Here is a 22,312-nt window from a genome sequence, read left to right as displayed (position 1 = left end):
GAAGAAAGCAGTTAAAAGACTCTATTTAGTAATTTCAGCCAACTCATTAGGAAACGCTAAACGAATTTGACTGTGTGGCACTTTCTGCTTTCTCCCTGCTGAGGCTACAAAAAGATCACCTTTTTGCTTCTCCAAATGTTCAAATCATTTCTGAATTTAAAATTGGTGAGTTTACCACTGAAGAGCAAATGACCAACCACACTCCCCAGTTTAACTGTGTGCAGAAAAAAGGCTCTTTGATTTTTTGAAAATTAACTTGAAATTCTTGTGAGTTAACTTTATGTATATAATAAATGTATCGTTATATATATATTTTTTCCTTCTCTGCATTCTCAGTCCTTATGATGGAGGTTTCTAAACTTTTCATTTTTCAGTATTCTGTAGTCATTTGTTTGATTTTGCCCTAACCTCAGCTTCCTCAATGATTTTCACATATTCTTAATCTTTAAGATAGTAAGAACAAATTTATATTTGAAAAAAATACTGAGGTCAAAGGAAAGCAAGAATTACTCCTGTTATATCTTAACTCTTGCCAGTTGTCTAGATATTTAGAGATACCAATTCATTGATGTGACTTTCTTTGAAACCTTATTAGAAAATATTTATTTGAATAATTCCTCCTTAGCCCTGAAATATTCTAATTCAGGTTTTATTATTTTTTTATCATTAAAAAAGATTTTTTTCAATGTTTATTTTTTTGAGAAAGAGAGAGACAGAGTGTGAGCAGGGGAGGGGCAGAGAGAAAGAGAGGGAGACACAGAATCAGAAGCAGGCTCCAGTCTCTGAGCTGTCAGCACGGAGCCCAATGTGGGGCTCGAACCCATGAGCTATAAGATCATGACCTGAGCTGAAGTCGGCCGCTCAACCACTGAGCTGCCCAGGAGCCCCTCTAGCTCAGGTTTTAAATAGCAGTAGCTGTTCTAGGCACCCACATTTTCAGTGTTCCGGACGGTGAAAGACTGACTCTGGTACAGAAAAGAGAAGCTCAGATGTTTTTTACTGGGTGTAGAAACCCAGCAAGATTCTCCTGTTCTTTTCTCTAGGGAAGGGGTGGAAGAATGCCCTGCTGGGGGAGGGGAGGGGAGGGGAAAGTCTGGCTGGACCTGGGTTTCCAAGGGGTGTGGGAAGGAGAGTTAGGGAGAAGATAGCTGGTAGGGGTGGATGCCCCAATTCCAAAGATTAGGACATTTATAAGCGAATGATGTGGCCCAAACTGCAGGCCCTGCGTGGCAGCGGTGGGTGCTGGTGGTGGTGTCTGTGCGAGAGACCCAGAGACAAAGTGAGAGAGGGGGAGAGAAAGAGATACATATATTCATTTGTTGATCATCTTCTCCATGCTAGGTCTTTCATATGTGTAATCATATTTGTAATATTTGTGAATCGTTCCCATTATGCCCCAAAATTTATTAGGCAAGGATGATCGTCTGGTCTTATGAGCTTTTCATAAGCTTACTTACACACATTAAGTCCAAATTATATAAGTGTGTTCTGGTGAAATGCTACATTGTTTAATCTTTCATTACCACAGTCAGAAAAAAAAAAACAACAAACAAACAGCACAGAGGTGTTTTCAGTATGTGAACCCTCCTCTTGAGCTGAGGTGAGCTGTACATCTTTGACCTGTATGTAGGGGGTTCCATCCTACCCAGAAATACTGCCATCTCCCACCCTATCCAAATTTACTTGCTGCCTCAGCCTAAAGCACCCACTCCTTCCAACTCAGAAACCTAGCCTGTGAGTTGGAGAGGTGAGTTTAGCTTTCGGTTTGACCTCGGCCTGCCCAGCAGAAGCCTGTGTTGAAGGTCATTGCAGCCCTTTGCCTATAGTGAATATAATATTGCAATAAAGCAAAGATTTGTCAATCTTGGCTAATGCAATCTTTTTGAATGCATTCATTTTGCATCACTTTCTCATTCATCTTTGAATTACTTTATTCATCAAATAACAGCATTTACCCTTGAAAATATCTTTATGGGTAGGTAGGTTGCTTGAATGATCTCTCCTGTGATTAGCTACCTTGTTGCCTGAGTAGATTTTTTTGCCCTGGAATTTACCAATTTATCCTTGTTTGGGGGAGATTTTGCTTTGCGTCTCTTTTGCTTTAGTTTCCTCTTTGAGGATTTTGTCCTGCTGAGTAAGCAAGGAGATCTTGCTGCTTGGTAAAGAAGGGGAAGACAGCTGTTGTAACTAACTGTGAGCCTGCCTTTCTGGCTAATGCAAGCTGTTCGCTCTTTGAAAAGCAGCTGCGGAAGGCTGTCCTATAATCCTACCTAGCAGGAACACAGGAAAATATCCTATGTTTGAATTTAAATATTCGGTGGCTTGGTCATTTCAGCTTGTTGTCATTACTGTTTCTTCACTGCAGCTTTTCATCACCTATTAAAGATGTAAGGAGCAAGCGGGCAGAAGGAGGAGCTGTTAGATGCTCAGCAGGGTGAAGCTAATCAAGGCAGCTATCTTTGAATAGCTTTTTCCCCCCAATGAGATGAAGCGTTGTTTTTCATCTTACATAAGCAACCTATCATCCTTTGCAGATCCTTCCCATGCTGACCCGAATGTTCTCCCACTTCATTGCTAGTTCTTAACCCCCCAGATGCCATCGTGTGTTCCTAACCATGACCTTTGGATATATTTTGTTCCTCTAAGTAGGTTTACCATCTTGCATTTTTTGGTTGGGGTGTAATTTATAGGGCCTGTCAAGGTTTACAGACAGTACATAATTCAAGAAATATACTTCTACTGTTTGATGCTCCCCCATAACTGTTGTTATGCTTTTATGAGATAGTTTAGGTTACAAAGATGGTATTTTGACAAATGAAGAAACTGTGGCAACATGTAATTATGAATTAGGAGAGGGTCAGACACATTCTCTATGTTTGTAGATTTCAGTGTTCTTTTTCACAGACCCTTTTTTTATTAAGAGGCTAACATTTTAATGTTACATTCTCCCCCAAATGCTTTGTTTCACGTTGAATATACCTTATATCTTGACTTAAGATTCTGAAAGGCCTTTGCTTTGTTTTTTTATCATTTTATTTTATTTTCTTCATTATGATAAGTGTACTCTTTAATCCCCATCACTATTTCACATATCCCCCCACCCACCTCCCCTCTGGTAGCCATCAGTTTGTTCTTTATAGTTAAGAGTCTGTTTTTTGGTTTGTCTCTCTCTCTCTCTTTTTTCCTTTGCTCGCTTGTTATGTTTCTTAAATTCCACATATGAGTAAGATCATATGGTATTTGTCTTTTTCTGCCTGACTTATTGTGCCTAGCTCCATCCATGTTGTTGCAGTGGGCAAGATTTCATTCTTTTTATGGCTGAGTAATATTCCAGTGTGTTTGTGTGTGTGTGTGTGTGTGTGTGTGTGTGTGTGAGAGAGAGAGAGAGAGAGAGAGAGAGAGAGAGAGAGAGAAAGAGAGAGACCACCTTTTCTTTATCTATTCATCTGTAGATGGACACTTGAGCTGCTTCCATAGTTTGGCTGTTGTAAATAATGCTGCTATAAACATAGGGGTGCTTGTATCCTTTGAATTAGTGTTTTTGTATTTTTTGGGTAAATACCCAGTAGTGTGATTCCTGGATCATAAAAGTACTTTTGCTTTTGGTTTTCCTCATTGCTCATATACAGATTTCAATCCGTGCGTGCCTGCTAGTGTCTTTCTCTTTGGCAGGTGTTTCTGTGAGAGATGTATGCAAGGTGGAGAACATTATACTAGGAAACATGGGCCCTCTATTTGTCCTTTGGCTCTGGAGCTTTTGAGCTAGGTTCTACAGGTCTCAGGAACCTCGTCTACAAAGTGATGAGGAGATTGCCAAGTTTCTTCTGCCTTTAACATTCCATGGTTCTTTTTCTGTGATTTGTAAGTTATGGCAGTAATTACAACCAAGTGAGGGTATAAGTATGGAAGAATTCAGTTTTTCTTGAAGCTAGACACATGACTACATAAAGACATTGATACTTGCAGCTTAATTATAATCAGTTAAAGTTTAGGATATGGTTTTAGAATCTTTTTGGTAGTTGTGTACGCACTTGAATTAAAATAACTCAGCTATCTCTTATTTTTCTTTTTTTAAAAATGTTTTAATGTTCATTTATTTTTGAGAGAGAGAAACAAAGCATGAATGGGGAAGGGCAGAGAGACAGAGAGGGAGACACAGAATCTGAAGCAAGCTCCAGGCTTTGAGCTGTCAGCACAGAGCCCGATGTGGGGCTCAAACTCGGGAACGAGGAGATCATGACCTAGGCTGAAGTTGGACCCTCAACCAACTGAGCCACCCAGGCGCCCCAGCTATGTCTTATTTTTCTACTTCCGTGTCGTGTTATACTTCTTTTTCCCTCTTAGACAACTGTGAATAAAGCTGTTTTCTTGCTTTTTTTTTTTTTTTTTAAAAGATGCTATTTTTAAGTAATCTCTACACCCAACAGGGGCTTGAATTCACAACGCTGAGATCCAGAGTTGCACGCTCTATTGACTGAGCCAGCCAGGCAACCCAAGCTGTCTTCTTTTTTTTCTGACCACATCTTGACAAAGAAGTAGACCATATAGGAATATAAAAGGGGCTGGCATATTTTAGAGAATTTTAAGGTTAACATATTGGCCACATTTACACAAATTGGAGTTGTCTTGAAGGTTGTTTGCATGAAGAAGCAGCACACATCATTCTGGGTGTGTAGCTGCCTATGCTTTGTACAATTTCTACCCAAATCAGACTCATGTTTGTTTTTTTTTTAATTAAAAAAATTTTTTTAATGTTTATTTTTGAGAGAGAGAGAGAGAGAGAGAGAGACAGAACACAAATGGGGGAGGGGCAGAGAGAGAGGGAGACAGAGAATCGGAAGCAGGCTCAAGGCTCTGAGCTGTCAGCACAGAGCCTGATGCAGGGCTCGAACCTGAACCATGAGCTCAAGACCGAGCTGAAGTCAGCTGCTTAACTGACTGAGCCACCCACGTGCCCTGTTTGTTTGTTTGTTTGTTTGTTTTTAAAGAGGCCTCCCCGGGGGCGCCTGGGTGGCTCAGTCAGTTAAGCGTCTGACCCTTGGTTTCTGCTCAGGTCGTGATCTCATGGTTTGTGAGATTGAGCCCTGCATTGGCTCTGTGTGCTGACAGCATGGAGCCTTCTTGGGATTCTCTCTCTGTCCCGCTTTCTCTGCCCCTCCCCTGCTCATTCTCTCTCTCTCTCTCTCTCTCTCAAAATAAATAAATAAACTTACAATAAAAAGGTAAAGAGACCTCGCTGAATCAGCTTTGGAAAAATTTGAAAATGAGGCAGTGGCCGGAACCACATTGCCTGCCATCCTCTGGGTTGCTGCCTGATTGAGGTTACATGGAACACACCCTAGACTGCTGTCTCTTCTTCAGGGAGCAGGACATCATCGAGGGCATCACTGAGTCTTTAGGCCTGGGAAGGCCTCGAGTTGTAGAGAAAACAGGTCAGTCTTGCCTGTCTACCCTGTTTTAATAGAATTCCCCTATTGTTTGGGCCCAGAGTTGATTCGTCAGGATGAGGAGAGGATATACAACTGACTTGGTGTGGGAAGGAGACTTGGGAAGGAGACCTGATTTGGAGGCAGTTAATAGTTTTTCTTCTTAACTGTCCCCATCCCGGTACTTTCCGTTTTTGGAATTATTTGCATTCCACTTCAGGAGAGCTGGGGAGTCATAGGCATCGTTCGGCATTTTTTTAGTCTCCTTCTTTTGTTGATTTTTGTTTTACTTTCTATTTTATTTTTTGATTGGAGTATAGTTGACACACATGTTACATTATTTTTACGTGTACAGCATTGTGATTCAGTAAGTCTATATGTTATGCTATGCTCCCCACAAGTGTGGCTGCCATCTGCCACTATTCCACACTATTACGGTACTATTGACCATATTTCCCATGCCGTACCTTTTCTCCTGTGACTTACTCATTTTATGATGGGAAGCCTGTATCTCCCACTCCCCTTTATCCACTTTGCAACCCCCCCTACGAACCCCTGCCTCTGGGAACCATCAGTTTGTACTCTATATTTATGTATCTGTTTTTGCCTTTTGTTTTGTGTTTTAGATTCCACATATAAATGAAGTCATACAGTATTTGTTTTGCTCTGTCTGATTCATTTCACTTAGCATGGTGCCCACCAGGTCCATTCTTTTTTGTGGCTGAGGAGTATTCCATTATACACACATACATACAATGTCTTCTTTGTCTATTCATCCATCAGTGGACATTTAGATTGCTCCCATATCTTGGCTGTTGTAAACAATGCTGCAGTAAACATAGGGTGCATATATCTTTTCAAATTAGTGATTTTGTCTTCTTTGGGTAAATACCCAGTAGTGGAATTATTGGATCTTATGGTATTTATATTTTCAACTGTTTGAGGAAACTCCATACAGTTTTCCACAGTGGCTTCACCAATTTACATTCCCACCAACAGTGCACGAGGTTCCTTTTTGTCTACATCCTCACCAACACTTGTTATGTCTTGTCTTTTTGATTCTAGCCATTCTGACAGGTGTGAGATGATACCTCATTGTGTTTTATTTGCATTTCCATGGTGATGAGTGATGTCGACCATCTTTTCATGTGCCCGTTGGCCATCTGTATGTCTTTTTTTGAAAAATGTCTGTTTGGGTCCTCTGCTTGTTTTTAATTAGATTCTTTCTTCTTTTTTGGTGTTGAGTTGTATATGTTCTTTATATATTTTGGATATTGACCCCTGATAGGAGATTTCATTTGTGAATATCTTTTCACATTCAGTAGCTTGCTTTTTTATTTTTGTGCAAAAGCTTTTTATTTTTATTTATTTTTCCAAGTTTTTATTTAAGTATTAGTTAACATGTAGTGTAATATTAATTTCAGGAGTATTATTTAGTGATTTATCACTTACATGTAATACCCAGTGCTCATCACCCACTTAGCCCATCCCCCACCCACCTCCCCTCCAGCCCTCCAGCAGCCTTCAGTTTGATCTCTATAGTTAGTGTCTTGGGGTGTCTGGGTGGCTCAGTCAGCTAAGCGTCCAGCTCCTGATTTTGACTAGGTCAAAATCTCATCCTGAGATGACCAAAACTAGGTCAGGATCTCAGGGTTGTGGAATTGAGCCCTGCATCTGGCTCTGCACTGAGTGTGGAGCCTCCTTGGGATTCTCTCTCCCCCTCTCTTTCTGCCCTTCCCCAAAATAAATAAATAAACACTAAAAAAAGGAAGAGTCTCTTATGGTTTGTCTCCCTCTCATTTTTTCCTTTCACCTACGTTCATCTGTTTTGTTTCTTAAATTCCACATATGAGTGAAATCATATGATATTTGTCTTTCTTTGACTGACTTATTTTGCTTAGCATAATTTACTCTAGCTCCATCCACATTGTTTCAGATGGGAAGATTTCATTCTTTTTGATAGCTAAGTAATATTCCATTGTACATATATGTGTATGTCTGAGCCACCCAAGTGCCCCTAAAAATGGGTCTTAGTTTATAAAAGGGAGCTCCCCTTAACTAGAAAATTTCTAGAAACTAGAAACAGGATTATATATTTTTAAAGTAGCAAGTAGGGGCACCTCGGTGGCTCAGTTAGTTAAGTGTCTGACTTCGAGCCCACATCAGGCTCCTGGAGCCCGGATTCTGTGTCTTCCTCTCTCTCTGCCTGTCCCCTGATTGAACCCTGTCTCTCACTCTCAAAATCAAATAAACATTAAAAAAAAAAAGTTTGTTTTTAAAAAAAAAATTTTTTTTTAACGTTTATTTATTTTTGAGACAGAGAGAGACAGAGCATGAACAGGGGAGGGGCAGAGAGAGAGGGAGACACAGAATCTGAAACAGGCTCCAGGCTCTGAGCTGTCAGCACAGAGCCCAACACGGGGCTTGAACTCACGGACCGTGAGATCATGACCTGAGCCGAAGTCAGACGCTTAACTGACTGAGCTACCCAGGTGCCCCAAAAAGTTTTTTTTTTTAAAGTAGCAAGTAAAAAGAAGTGACCAGGTAATACCAGGAAAATTAATGATGATTTAAGACTCTACATGTGCTTTGTGAAACTAAATTACTTAAATTCTCCAGGGCTTCTGGAAGGAAAGGTTGTATTCCATTTGTAAGAAGAGGAGAGGGCAAAATATGTTAGTATAGTGTATCTGCTGATAACACGATAGGCTTGTAAGTCTTCATATTGGGTTTTTACATTCTGCAGCCTTAGTTTTTTCAGTTAGTGGCATCTAAGGAACTTAACTAGATGAGCCCCAGAGAACTGATGATTTACTTTAGAGCTTTCTGTGTTAGAAGCAATAGAGACTGCCAGTAACCTTTGGGAATTACACTATTTGTCTTCCTGTCAGAGGCCCTTACAAGCAGCTGATTTTCCACTGAACAGGAAGTAATAGGAAATGTCCAAGGAGTCAGCTCAAACTTGGTGGTTATTAGTTGGTAGGAGGTACCTAGAGGGCAGAACTAAAATCTTCAGGTGGAAATTAAAGAAAAGGGGATTTCAAATCAATGTGAAGAATGACTTTACAATAGTCAAGGCTAGCAAAAGGGAAGGCTATTTTGTGAGGCACAGGCTTTTTTTTTTTCATTATAGATATTAGATTAGAATAGTCTTTTGGGGGAAGTATTTTAGGTGAACTTTTTCTGTAAAGATTCAGATAGTAAACGTTGTAGTCTTTTGGGGGGCCAAATGTCTTTGTTGTAACTACTTAACTCAGCCATTGTAGTGCAAAGGCAACAGAAGACAACATGTACACAAATGAGCGTGGCTATTGTCATAGCCTGCTTGGCCTGTCTTAACAAAATACCATAGACCGGGTGGCCTCAACAAGACATTGAAAGCTGGGAAAGCGAAGATCAAGGTGCTGGCTGGTGGGTTTGTAGCGATGGCTCTCTTCCTGGTTTGTGTCCTCACATGATTGGGGTGCTGGAAAGAAAGAAAAGGAAGGAAGGAGGGAACGAAGGAATGAAGGAACGAACGAAGGAAAACGAAGGAAGGAAGGGAGGGAGGAAGGGAAAGAGGGAGGAAGGAAGGAAGGAAGGAGAGATGGAGGGAGGACAAGAAGGAGGTAGATCTTTTTCTCTTATAAGGCCATAGACCTATCAGATTAGGGTCCTCAGCCTTGTGACTTCATTTAACTTAATTACTTCCTAAAGACCTTACCTCCAGATACAATCATATTGGGGGGTTAGGGCTTCCACCTATGAATTTTGGGGAGGTGGGGAACATAATTCAGTCCAATAAAGTTTTATTTATTAAAACAAGAGGTAGGTTATATTTTGCCCAAGGACCAGTTATTTGCCAGCCAGTAGTCTAGAGGGAATCAAACACTAATCAGAAAGTAGACTAGGTGATCTGTCAACATATTTCTAGTTCAAAAGTTTTATGAATCTGTGCTGTTATGGTTAAAGACTCACCAAAAGATATATTTGCTGTCTATCATCACTTGATATCATTAAAAAAAATTCTCCCCTATATAATTAAACCTCCTCCGTACTGTAAAAATCTTGAACACCAATAAGACATGGTTTTTGGGGAAATTGTTTGGATATGATTGGCATAACTTAGAGGTTAACTATATAGTCTCTATATAGACTCTCTATATAGACAGTTTCAGACTGTCCATATCCAAGCTCTGCAGCTTACTAGCTGTGTGACCTTGGGCAAGTTACTTAACTCCTCTGTGCTTCAGTTTTCTCATTTATAGAATGATTATAATAATAGAGTTTACCTTATAGCAGTGTTGTGATGTTTAAATAAGTTAATACATATTGAGAGCATAAAACAGTGCCTAGTTCGTAGGAAGTTCTGGGTCAATGTTATCTATTATTATTTCTTGAAATAAGAGATAGTAAGGGAAGCCAGATGGAATACGATGGGGAGGTCATGTAGTTGTCAAAGATTTAGGGATATTTTAGAAAATCAATATATTCAGATAAGATTGTAGTGTGTGGTTCTGTTTAAAAACAATAAAGGTGCTGTAAAGGGAAAATTGAGAGACTTCATATGTTCTTGGTCGGAGAAAAGTATCTTTAACAAATAAGCGTGGTTGTCTTGATATATTTTACTGTATCTTAGAAAAACTTGGAGGCTGTGGGTGTGTAAACTACAGAATTGGCTGGATCAGAACAAATTAATTCAGGGCTCATTGAGTAATGTTCCTAAGAATGAATCATTTAATAAGTAAAAATAGTTCTTAAGTCCAGGATTAGTTTTACTTCTGTGCACATCCAACCCCTCTGTACTTTAGGCTGATATGAGATGCAGATGATGAGATGTGGTATGACCATCTTTACAATAGGTCTGGTGTGGTTGTACATTTGTAAAGAATGTCAGTTATAAAGTCTTTGGTCATTGATCAGCATACATGTTTTTTCTTCATTTGTGGCAGAGCCATGATTATCGAACCCTCCTCCTTATTTGTGGGAGAAGGGTCTCTAAGATATTTCTCAGCTGATAACCTTTTCCTGGCCCTTTTTCACAGAGGAAAACGGAAGCCCTCAAGCAGGAACTTCTTCAGTCTCTTGCCATAGATCATAGAAAGCTAATTGCATCTGTACCAGTCATGTCCTCCCTTTCTGTGGCAGGAAGGAATGAGAACTTTCGTTGGTGGCTCTGACAGCCTGCCTATCCAGCCTTTTTGGATACTTCATCCCTGGTGTCTCCTGTGTAACCTAAAAAATATGGGTCTGCTTTTCTACTTTGCTCTCGCCCAAACCCTGCTTTGGCATACTGTCTTATTTTAAAATGCACAGATTCAATTCTGGAGACATTAAACAATGTGAATTTAATGGATGATAGAGGAAGGTGTTATATTGCACATAATATAACATGCTACTTCTAAACCTCCTGAAACATTCTAACCCATTCTCAAACTCCACTCCCTAAGTCTCATTCCTCAGGGCAGCTGTCTCATCTTTTCTCCCCATGACCTTCCTTTTCAGCCTTGCTACCTTTTCTTTTTCTTTTCCTCGTCTCCATTCCAAGATTTTCCAAGTGGCACTTTCAATCCCTTTTGCACAGATAGAAATTTCATGTCTCTCTGCTTCTTCCATTTTTATCCTGCTGTATCATTGTCATTTTTTAAAAAGATTTTTTTTAATGTTTTATTTATTTTGGAAAGAGAGAGAGACAGAGTGTGAGCAAGGGAGAGGCAGAGAGAGAGGGAGACACAGAATCTGAAGCAGGCTCCAGGCTCTGAGCTGTCAGCACAGAGCTGGACAGGGGGTTCGAACTCACAAACTGTGAGATCATGACCTGAGCTGAAGTCCCGCGCTTAACCGGCTGAGTGACCCAGGCGCCCCTCATTGTAATTAAAAAAAAAAAAATTTTTTAACGTTTATTTATTTTTGAGACAGAGAGAGACAGAGCATGAACGGGGGAGGGTCAGAGAGAGAGGGAGGCACAGAATGTGAAACAGGCTCCAGGCTCTGAGCAGTCAGCACAGAGCCCGACGCGGGGCTGGAACTCACGGACCGTGAGATCGTGACCTGAGCCGAAGTCGGATGCTCAACCGACTGAGCCACCCAGGCGCCCCATGTAATTTTTTTAAAATGCAGATCTGATCGTGTTACCCTTTTGGATGAAAAATCTCCAGTAGGTCCTCATTGATCTAGGGTGAAGTTCCCAAACTCCTCACATGACCCAGCATGAGCTGGACCCTGCTTACTTCCTCAGTCACACTGATCTCCCTTACCAGTTTCATTATTGCTCAAGTTTTTGTTAATGGCATTGTTCTTCCTCACTAATGGCTCTTCACCCTTGCTTCTCATAGTGCCTAGAATACTTGTCATCTGCCTCTGAACTTGACATACTTCTGGGCTCTGCTACATACTGCTTTTTCACAAAGGCCTTCCCTCACCCTCTATAAGTTAGGTGACCTTTCTTCCTGTGAATGTTTTCTCAGAATAACCTCATATTTCTCCCATCCTGGTATAATCTCACCATTGTACTTGTCTATATCCCATTAGACTCTTAGACATGAAGACATGTCTAAGACATGAAGTCGAAGATATGAAGACCCATTAGACATGAAGTCAGGGGCCATATTTATCCTGGCCACGATTTAATTCTCATCACTTGGCAGAGTACATGGCACATACAAATATTTCTTGATTAAATAACACTTGACCATTGAACAACATGGAGACTAGGGTGCTGACCCCCCTGCACCGTTGAAAATTCACATGTAACTTTTTTTAAAAGTAATCCCTAAGCCCAATGTGAGGCTTGAACTCACAACCCCGAGATCAAGAGTCACATGCTCTATTGACTGAGCCAGTCAGGAGCCCCAGTGACTCCCCCAGAATTTCACTACCAATAGCCTAGTGTTGGCCAGAAGCCTTACCAATAACATAAAGAGTTGATTAAAACATATTTTGTATATGTATTATATACTGTACTCTTACAATAGTGCCTAACTTTTTTTTGTATTTCTAAGCTATGTGGTTCAATTATGAGTTTTTTCAAATTGTCACAAATCTCAAAAACATTTTCCAATATATTTATTGAAAAAAATCCTCATATAAGTGGACCCATGCAGTTTAAACCAATGTTGTTCAAGGCTCAACTGTGTATCTCTGTTTTTTCACATTTGGTTAATTCTACTACATCTAAGTTTATACCTTATTATATGCCTTAAGAAACTCTGTATTTTTACTTTATAAAAAGGAGCAAACATGTATCAGTCTTAGAAAATTTATGTTATATTTTCATTTGTGATACTCTATTTATAAAGTTTTTTATGACTTATGATTGTAACATTTTTAGAGGTATCTATAAAATCTATAATTTTGGTTATTCTTCAAAATGAATGATGAAAAAAAGCCAAAACTGAATGAATGAAGATCAAATGAGAATTTCCACTTAACTTTTTATCGTGACAGCATCTGTGGAATGCTTACTAGTTTAGAAGCTGCTTTAGTATTTTCTTCAGTGAATCCTAAGGAGTGCAGCAATAATGCTTAGCATATTATTTACATATATTCATATATATATATATAAGTGTTATATATATGTGTGTGTGTGTGTGTGTGTGTGTATATATATATATATATATATATATATATATATATACGTTTCTTTTCTTTTTTTTTCTCTATGTCTTAGATAACCATACCCAGGGGTGGAATCTTGAAATAGAGTCTTCTTTTGATGTTGTCAGCCTAAAGCCAATTTCTGGTCAAGTGATAGTAGCCATTCCTAAACTGCAAACACAGCAGACGTACAGCATTGAACTTCAACCTGGGGAAAGGATTGTTGAGCTATTTGTGAAAATTAATAAGGTGAATGATGGTACTTCCTCAGAACCACTAGATGAAGAGCAATACTGTTCAGAAGAAATGACTAGAAAGAAGGGACTGAGTATGAAAGAAAAATGTACTTTTCCCATTTTTCCTTCACTTTTAACCTCTCATATTTGTGTGTGTGTTATGAGCTAAGGAATGATTTTTCCAAATTTTAAGATTAAGAAAATGGAGAATATGTGATTTGACATCCTTTCCTCTCAAGAAGGCAAGTGTGTTGTGTTTTAACTTTTCTGCACTGTTTGTGGCATCCTGAATCCAAAATACATTCTAAGCATTATATTTAAACACAGTGATTATAATTGGTACTTGTAAATTATTTTGAATATTGGCGCTATTTTACAAACAGAATTTTAATTCTAAACTCATGATCTTTCACCAGTAAAAGTGGGCTGTTTTTTTTCCTTTTCTTTTTCCTTTTGTTATTACTGGAATTGATCATTGTGAACCGAGTAGGATGGAGTAAATCAACATTCAGTTACTGTTTGGATACAGTAAGAACTCAAAACAGTTTCTAGTTCTGGGCTTAAAAGGAGAGTCAACCTCAAAGTCCGGTTCTAAATGTTAAGAATACAAAATAAAATAAGCTTCAGTATTAGAAATGAAAAGAATTGTTTTTCTGATAACCCATGTTATTCTGTTATTTCCTTTCCCTTTTGGTATATTAATCCATGCTAAACACCTAGCACGTTGATTTTTTTTAATTTTTTAAAAATGTTTATTTATTTTTGAGAGAGAGAGCGTGAGCGGGGAAGGGGCAGAGAGAGAGGGAGACAAGAATCTGAAGCAGGCTTCAGGCTCTGAGCTGTCAGTACAGAGCCTGACATGGGGCTTGAACTCATGAACTCTGAGTTCATGACCTGAGCCGAAGTTGGACACTTAACTGATTGAGCCACCAAGGCGCCCCTAGCCTGTTGATTTTTAAGTATTATCTATGGGTTGGTATAATTTGGCATAACGTAGAACCTAGAATTTCTGTGCTTGACTCTATGATACATTGATATAATGTTCTGAATGACTATATTATTTTACTGAAAATATGCCACAGATTACTTAGAATGACTTAAATTGTTTCTTGAAAGAATGCTACTGTAGAAACTTGGTGGCCTCATGGACATGGAAACCAGACTGGATATAATATGACAGTTCTTTTTAAGTTGGATGGAGGCTTAAGTATTGAAAAATCAGCTAAGGTAAGCAAATACTTTAAAATATTTTGTCAAGAAAAAGTGTATTTCTTGTTAAAATAACAATACAAATCTTTGTAGGAAAAGAAGAAACCAGCAAAACTTCTATAACCTTATCACTCAGAGAGAGTCACTAGTAACAGTTATATGCATTCCAAAACTTCTCTGTGTGTATATTTATATATTTATAAATGGATTAGACTTTACAAATTATTTTAATATAAATATTATATAATATATATAATATATAATATAAATATTCTATTGTTTTTAAATTGCACATTATATCAAATTAATACATATGTATAATTTTAATTAAAATTTTTTTTAATGTTTATTTTTTGAGAGACAGAGCATGAGTGGGGGAAGGGCAGAGAGAAAGGGAGACACAGAATCCGAAGCAGGCTCCAGGCTCTGAACTGTCAGCACAGAGCCCAAATTGGGGTTCGAACTCACGAATCACAAGATCATGACCTGAGCTGAAGTCGGACGCTTAACCGACTGAGCCACCCAGGTGCCCCACATATGAATAATTTTAAAGCTCAGATATTACCAGAAAGTAATAGAATCCCTTGCCCAGCTCTTCCTATTTCTATTCCTATTTTCTATTCTTCAGAATCAATCATTTTTAACTTTTTCTTATTTCTTCTATTTATCTTTATTTTCCCAAATAACATGCTTGTACTGATGTTTTCTAATTTTGCAGTTTGATGTATTGCCTATTGACTTCAAACCTAGAGGATGAGGATATTTCTCTTCTACATGATTCTCTCTGATGACCCCTGCTTGCCCCCCAACACACACATTTTTGCCTCCCTCTGCCCTTGCAGTGTTGTCCAATGGCCATTTTTGTTAACTCAGTATTCAGTGTTTACATTATTATATTATGAAAATACTACTCAAAGCTGAATCACATGGTATGCTGAAATCATATTTCCTTTCTTGTACAACTTTCTGTATTACTCAGAGTAATAATTGCTTCATGTACCGGTTGCTTTGTTTTTCTTTTGTCTTCCTCCAAATCCTGTACAAACTTTCTGACATATTTGAAATACCTTTTACATTTAGTCACACTCACTAGGTGTTCTATCCCTTGTTTATTGTTACTATTATTATTCTTTTAATTTTTGCTATCTCCCAAAACGCTCTCTCCTAGAGCCATTTTTTTCATCTCCCTGATCTTGCTTGGTCACTCTCTAGAACTTCTACTTAGCTGTTGACCTGGAACTTCCTTTTATTATTATTCTTGGAATTTTCTTCATCTGTCTTCTAGGAATTCTAAGTATTCCCTTCTTTTTTCTTCTGGATTAAATATAGAACTCTGTTTCTTTGGACCCATGTTTTTCTCTTTTTTTAATTTGACTTTCCACTTTTGCTGATACACTTTCTCCGATAGATTCCTGAGAATAAGTATGTAGAAGATAACATTTTGGAGAACTTGTAAGCATGCAAATACATAAAGTCTGTCTTCACAGTTACTTGATAGTTTGGCTGTGTATGGAAGTCTAGGTTGGAAATCATTTTCCTTCAGAATCTTGAAAACATTTTTTCATTATCTTTTAGCTTTTAATATTTTGTTTTAAAATGTAATTAACATTCTAATTGTTGTTTTCTTGTATAGGACTATTTTTGTTTGCTTCTGGAAGCTTTTAGGATTTATTTCTGATAATCTAAAATTTAAAAATTTGAAAATGAGTGGATTTTATTGTGGTTATTGTTGTTATGCTAGTTATACCTGTGAGCACTTCCAATCTAGAAGCTCAACCTGGAAATTTTCTTTTATTATATCTTTTATAATTTTTCATTTATTATCTTTGTTTTATTTTTTTTTGATACAACTGTTAATCAGATATTGGACCTCGTGGATTGAGCAGTATTCTTAGATTTGCCCTTCCGCATTCCATCTTGTCTTTTTATTTGGTCTTCTGGGAGATTTACTTAATTTTATTTTCAGTTTTTAAAATTAGATACTTTATTTTTGTTATCACCTAAAAATTTTCTAAAAAGGTTTTTTATTTTTAAATTGCATCCTATTTTAATTTTATAATTATAATATTTTCTCATTTTTCTTGGAATATTAATTATTACTATAAGTATTTTTGAAGTTTTCTCTGCATTGTTTTGTTTTCCGTATTTCTTTATTTTTCTTATTTGTTTTGGTTTCTGTCTTGGTGTCCATTCATTCTGAAGATTAAGTCACAAAAATGCAGATAAGAAATCCTAGATGAGGTTCGATATTCATTATATAGGTGGAAACCCAGCTCTATCATGTAGTGGTGCCCACATGTCAGTAGCTATAGATCATGAGTGTGTGTGTGTGTGTGTGTGTGTGTGTGTGTGTGTTTAGCTTTGCCAGTGAGGACATTCTCCACTCTCTTGCCTGAGGAATATAAGATTGGTTGTTACCATTCAGGGAGTCTGGTGGCAGAAGGGGACTAAAATTCTGACCATTGAGCATACACTTTCATCCATTTCCCCTTTTGCAGTGTGCTTTATATCCTCAAGCCTCTCTGATTCTGAAAGGCAAAATGATAGGTGAGCCTCAGGATCCCTTTTCCAAAGCAGTGTACTTGAGTTCTACTTTTAGAATTAAAACATATTAGGGACTCCTGGGTGCCTTGGTCAGTTAAGCATCTGATCTTGGTTTCAGCTCAGGTCATGATCTCATGGTTGTGAGATGGAGTCTCACATGGGGAATCCCTGCTGGGCATGGAATCTGCTTAAGAGTCTCTCTGTCCCTCTCTCTCAGCCCCTTCCCCACTCATGCTGTTGCCCTCCCTCCCTCCCTCCCTCTCTTTCTAAGTAAAAAATAAAATAAAATCTCTCTAAAATAAAAAAAAAACAACAAAACATCTTATATAGGTCATTATATATACATTATATGTACATATACATCATACCTTATATTGGTCATATATATTTATATATATATGGGTGTATACACACACACACACACACACACACACACACACACACACACTATATGCCTTTCCATATCACTTTAAAAATTCCAAAATTGAGTCAAGATTGAAACTGGAACTATTTAGAGAGGACAATGGGGAAAAATAGCCCCTGTACTCCAACGTATTGCAATCAAAATATCTGTAGAGAGAAATCTTGCCCACCCCCATCTGTCAGGGACCATTAATTAAAAAAATACAATAAAAATATTTCCCCTTGAAGCCATAACCATCTGTTTTATTTCTAAATCTGTGAATAAGCCTTATGGTAGAGGCTAGAGGATATTGAAAAGAAAATTTGACTTTAAAGGAATGACTAGGTCCTGCCTGGTTTGGGTTTCAGCACTAAGGACTGGAAAGAACTACACTTTGGTATTTATTAGCTGTAGGCTACTTATTTAGTCCTTTAAGTGCCATTTCTTTATATATAAAATAGGACAGTGAAGATGAAGTTACTTGAATCTGGCTTATAATAGTGTATAGTAAGTAGTAGCAATCTTGATCCCCTTCATAGGTTTTCTCCTTTCCCCAACATCAACCTTTGGTGTTTGCAGTTGGCTGGGGCTATGCTCTGGTGTCCTCTCTCACATTTGGTGTTACCTCTCCTTTGGGCCAGACACCATGCTAAATTTGGAAATATACCTTTTAAAGGCTCATTATCTATTTTTCCTTTGTTTAATCATGCTCTATATTTCCTGAGACACTGTGTATGTGAGTGTGTGTGCGTGTGTCTGTAGTGTAGATAGGGAGAATGTCCTAGAGCTGTCTAAAGGGCCAAAACATTCATGCTTATTCTAACCCTTTTGGTAGAAGATGTCTGCTCCCTCAAATGTTGACTTTGTTGTGTGTTATTTTCACGAAAGTGTCAAAAATAATGAGTCATTTCAACTTACTTTAGAGAAGGAAAAGGAACTTCTGTGCTTTTCTAACTGTGGGAAGTAATTCTTTTCATTCAGTCTGGTATGGTTGCATTATTGTTTATTACATTTAAAGATGCCATTTTTTAAATTGACCAGCAACAGGAGTGAAGGAAGATGTGTTTCCCCATGCTTGTGTTAATGTGTGTCTGTGAAGTGTACCATTTGGTTGTGGCTGCTATAGAGTTTGTTACTTTTGAGACTCATTCATTACTAAAAACTTAGGGAGCATCTACTGTGTTTCGGCCACTTTGCTAGGCTCTGGTGATAGAGCAGCGAATAAGACCTTTCTCTCTGAAGCCTTAATAAAGCTAATAATTTGGTTGGGAAATTAAATAAGTAAGCAAGCAATTGCAATAAAGTGTAATAAGGATTCTAGAGAAATATGGAGTACTGTAGAAGCACAGAACAGGAGCATTCTGGGGAGATTCCAGAGAAGGTAATGTCTATGGTCTAAGGGATGAGTAGAATTTGACCAAGCAATGTAGCAAAGAGGCAGAGGGACAAGAATATGTCAGGGCCCAGGGACTCAAAGGAATATTGTGTGTTTTTGGAGGTGAAAGTCATTTCAATGTGGCTGCATTTGAGTTTAAAGTAGAACAGGAGATGGTATCATAAAGGTAGGCTAAGGCAAGATCACGTAGGGCCTAGTAAGCCGTGTGAAGGAACTGGGCTGCCCTCAGGGCAGTGGGAATTCTCTGAAGGGTTTTAAGGAAAGAGCCATAATGATATTTGTTTTACAAAGATTGTGCAGATCAGATTGGAAGAATGACAAGAATGGGGGCCAGTTAGAAGACTGTGATGGTGATTGAGTGAGGCCCAAAATGATGATGGCTCAGTCTACAGAATTGCTGAGGAAATAAGTTTGAGAGGGATTTAGGAGTTGATACCATCAGACTTGTTGATGTGAGAATGGGAGAGAAGAATGAATTAAGAATGGTTCTTGGGGCGCCTGGGTGGCTCAGTTGGTTAAGCTCCCAACTCTTGATCTTGGCTCAGGTCATGATCTCACAGTTTGGGCTCTGTGCTGACAGTGTGGAGCCTGCTTGGGATTCTTTCCCTCTCTGTCTCTCTCTCTCTGCTCTTGCTCCTCTCTCCCTGTCTCTCTCTGTCTCTCCCAAAATAAATACACTTAAAAAAAAATAAAGAATAGTTCTTAAGTTGTTGGTTTGGCCCACTGAACAGGTTGTATTTATGGTCTTTGAACTCAATTACTCAGAAAGAAGAGGTTTGAGAGATGGGATGGAGTGGAAATTATTTCTGTGTTAGATGTGTTTTGTATTGAGTGATTGAGAGATAGCCAAGGAATAACATTTGATGGGCATTTCATTATATAGGTCTGAATCTTAGGAATTACATGTGGATTAAAGACAGAGATGTGTAAGTCAACAGAATAAGTTCATTTTAGCCATGGGAGGGGATGAGCTACTTGGGGACTGCATGGGGAGGAGTGCTAAGACAAAACCCCAGGGAATCATGATAATTAAATGTGGGAGGAGAAAAGAAGCCCATAAAGGAATTGAAGAAGAAATGACCAAAGAAGTAGAAGCAAAACCAGTTGAGGGGGGAGTCACAGAAGCCAGAGGAAGAAAGTATGTTCAAAGAGTGTCAAATGCTATAAGGAACTCAAGTTGGAAAAGGAGTAAGAAATATTCTTTGGATTTGGTAATAAGGAAATGACTGCAAGACCTGACCAGAATGGAAGTCAGATTGCGGTGGGTCAAAAAATGACTCAAGGTGAGAAAGTAGAGCCAGTGAGTATAGGAGACTCTTAGAAATGGTGTGGGACCCACACCTGAGCCAAGTGGTAATGATGGCCGGTTGGGGTCAGAAGATTGGTTACATACAGGAGAGTGTGCACATAAGTAAGTATATTGAACTACTGAGATCCAGCTTTTTCATGGATGGAGGAAGGTGGTATAGATACAGAAAAGAGAAAAGCTAGAATGGGTTGGAATTGGAGCTAATAGTGTAAACTCATGATTTTCAGCATACATAGATAATAATAGAAATAAATACAGATGTAAATGCATGTGTGTGTGTGTTTATTTTCAGTCAGACACACACACACACATACACATTTCCTAGCTCTTTCCAGGCCTTCCCACAGGTACTGTAACAGTGGTGCTATAGTAACAATCAACAGAGTAGTGTTCAGATCTTGGTAAAGCTGTCTACTTAAAGGGATCAGGGCTCTTCGGAGAGCTGAGTAATGCTGGGGCTGGCACTTAAAATATCTTGCTGCACTACAAAGTAAGAAGGTACTCAACAATGATGGGATAAGTCAGAAGGACCCAGGAACCAGTTTAATGTGCTCCTGGTGGCCAAATCTGAAAATACTTGAACGTTAAAATGAAGAGTAGTAGAGCTGAGGACATGTTTGCTAATTCTGTAACTTGTTATTTATGAAATTTTTCCTTCACTGTAATAGGATAGAGGTGGAGAACGAAGCGAACTTAAAGTAGAGCACGTGAGACCAAGGTCACCCACAGGAGAGGTTATGTGGTGGTCAAGGTTGTGCACGCTAGAATGAGCAACTGAGGAACAAACACCTCAGCATCCATTTGCAGTGGGGACTTTGAAGAGTATTTATGTCCATTTGTTCACTTGGCTTGGAAGGTAGAAGTTGGATCAGATGATCTTTGTGCCTCCCCACAATTCTGTGCTTGCCCAAAAGAGGAAACTAGAAGGAAACAAAAATTTGAGCTCTTTGGAAGTTTCAGGAATCGGTGTTTGTTTTGAAATTTAGATTATAAGTATAGATTAGTGACAGATTTGGTAAGTGAGAGATAATACCTGATTCACCTTTGTTTCCAGGGTAGTTCTTACAGGGAATTCGGTATCTTGCCAGTCCTAAAGTTCTTTATGTTTTCGGATGGTTTCAGACTTACCAGTGTTTCAACAAGCAAAGAATTTGATAGCTACTTGCCATCATTATCTGTGTCTTGGCAGGAATCTCAGTCTTATTTCTTCCCAGCTTTTATGTGGTGGGAGTATGTCAGAGTGGGACTTCTTTTCTTTTCTCCTTTGTTCTTAATTGAAGAATAGTTGACACACAATGTTACATTAGTTTTAGGTGTACAATATAGTGATGGGACAACTATGCTCACAAGTGTACCTACCATCTGCCACACTATTGCAAAACCATTAACTATATTCCCTATGCTGTGCTTTTTATGCCCACGACATACTTATTCCATAAGTGGAAGCCTATACCTCCCACTCCCCTTCCACCCATTTTGCCCAACCTCACACCCCCTCCTGACTGACAACCATCAGTTTGTTCTCTGTATTTACGGGTTTGTTTCTGCTTTAGTTTGCTTTGTTCTTTAGATTCCACACGTACGTAAGTGAAATCATATGGTATTTGTCTTTTTCTATCTGACTTATTTCACTTAATGCCCTCCAGGCGTCTGGTTGGCTTAGTTGGTTAAGCCTTTGACTGGCTCAGGTCATGATCTTGCAGTCGGTGAGTTCGAGCCCTATGTCAGGCTCTGTGCTGACAGCTCAGAGCCTGGAGCCTGCTTCAGATTCTGAGTCTCCCTTTCTCCCTGCCCCTCCCCAGCTCGTGCTCTGTTTCTCTGTCTCTCTGTCTCTCTCTTTCTCAAAATTAAATAAACATTAAAAAAACACGCATAATACCCTCTAAGTCCATCCATGCTGTCGGATTGGAATTTCTTTTATTTTCTATTTATCGTGAAGTATGACACATATATAGAAAAATACACAGAACATATGTGAAATGCTTAATGAATGATTAGAAAAAGAACAGTCATCCTGATTAACAAATAGAGCATTGCTAGCACCTCAGAAGCTCCCCCCACCCTCTGTGAGCCTCTCCAATCACTGCCCCTTCCTCTTTCCCAAAGATCCACTGTCCTGCCTTCTGACACTAGAGTTTATTTTTGTCTGCCTGTGTACATAGAACCACATAGCGTGTATTCTTTTGTGTTTGGCTAATTTGGCTCAACATTATA

General features: G+C 38.7%; 1 protein-coding gene across 1 annotated transcript in view; it reads left to right on the top strand.

Moving 5' to 3' along the window:
• MANBA (mannosidase beta) overlaps positions 1-22,312 on the top strand; it is a 118,546-nt gene that overhangs the window by 32,926 nt on the left and 63,308 nt on the right. The window contains exons 6-7 of the mRNA XM_049632135.1: positions 13,075-13,250; positions 14,354-14,464. Of these exons, the coding sequence (XP_049488092.1) occupies positions 13,075-13,250; positions 14,354-14,464 (287 nt within the window). The remainder of the gene's footprint in view (positions 1-13,074; positions 13,251-14,353; positions 14,465-22,312) is intronic.

The sequence above is a fragment of the Panthera uncia genome, chromosome B1 (assembly GCF_023721935.1).
Source record: "Panthera uncia isolate 11264 chromosome B1, Puncia_PCG_1.0, whole genome shotgun sequence".
Lineage (NCBI taxonomy): Eukaryota > Metazoa > Chordata > Mammalia > Carnivora > Felidae > Panthera > Panthera uncia.
Note: the sequence above shows the minus strand (reverse complement) of the source record. Positions and strands in the feature narration are given on the sequence as shown.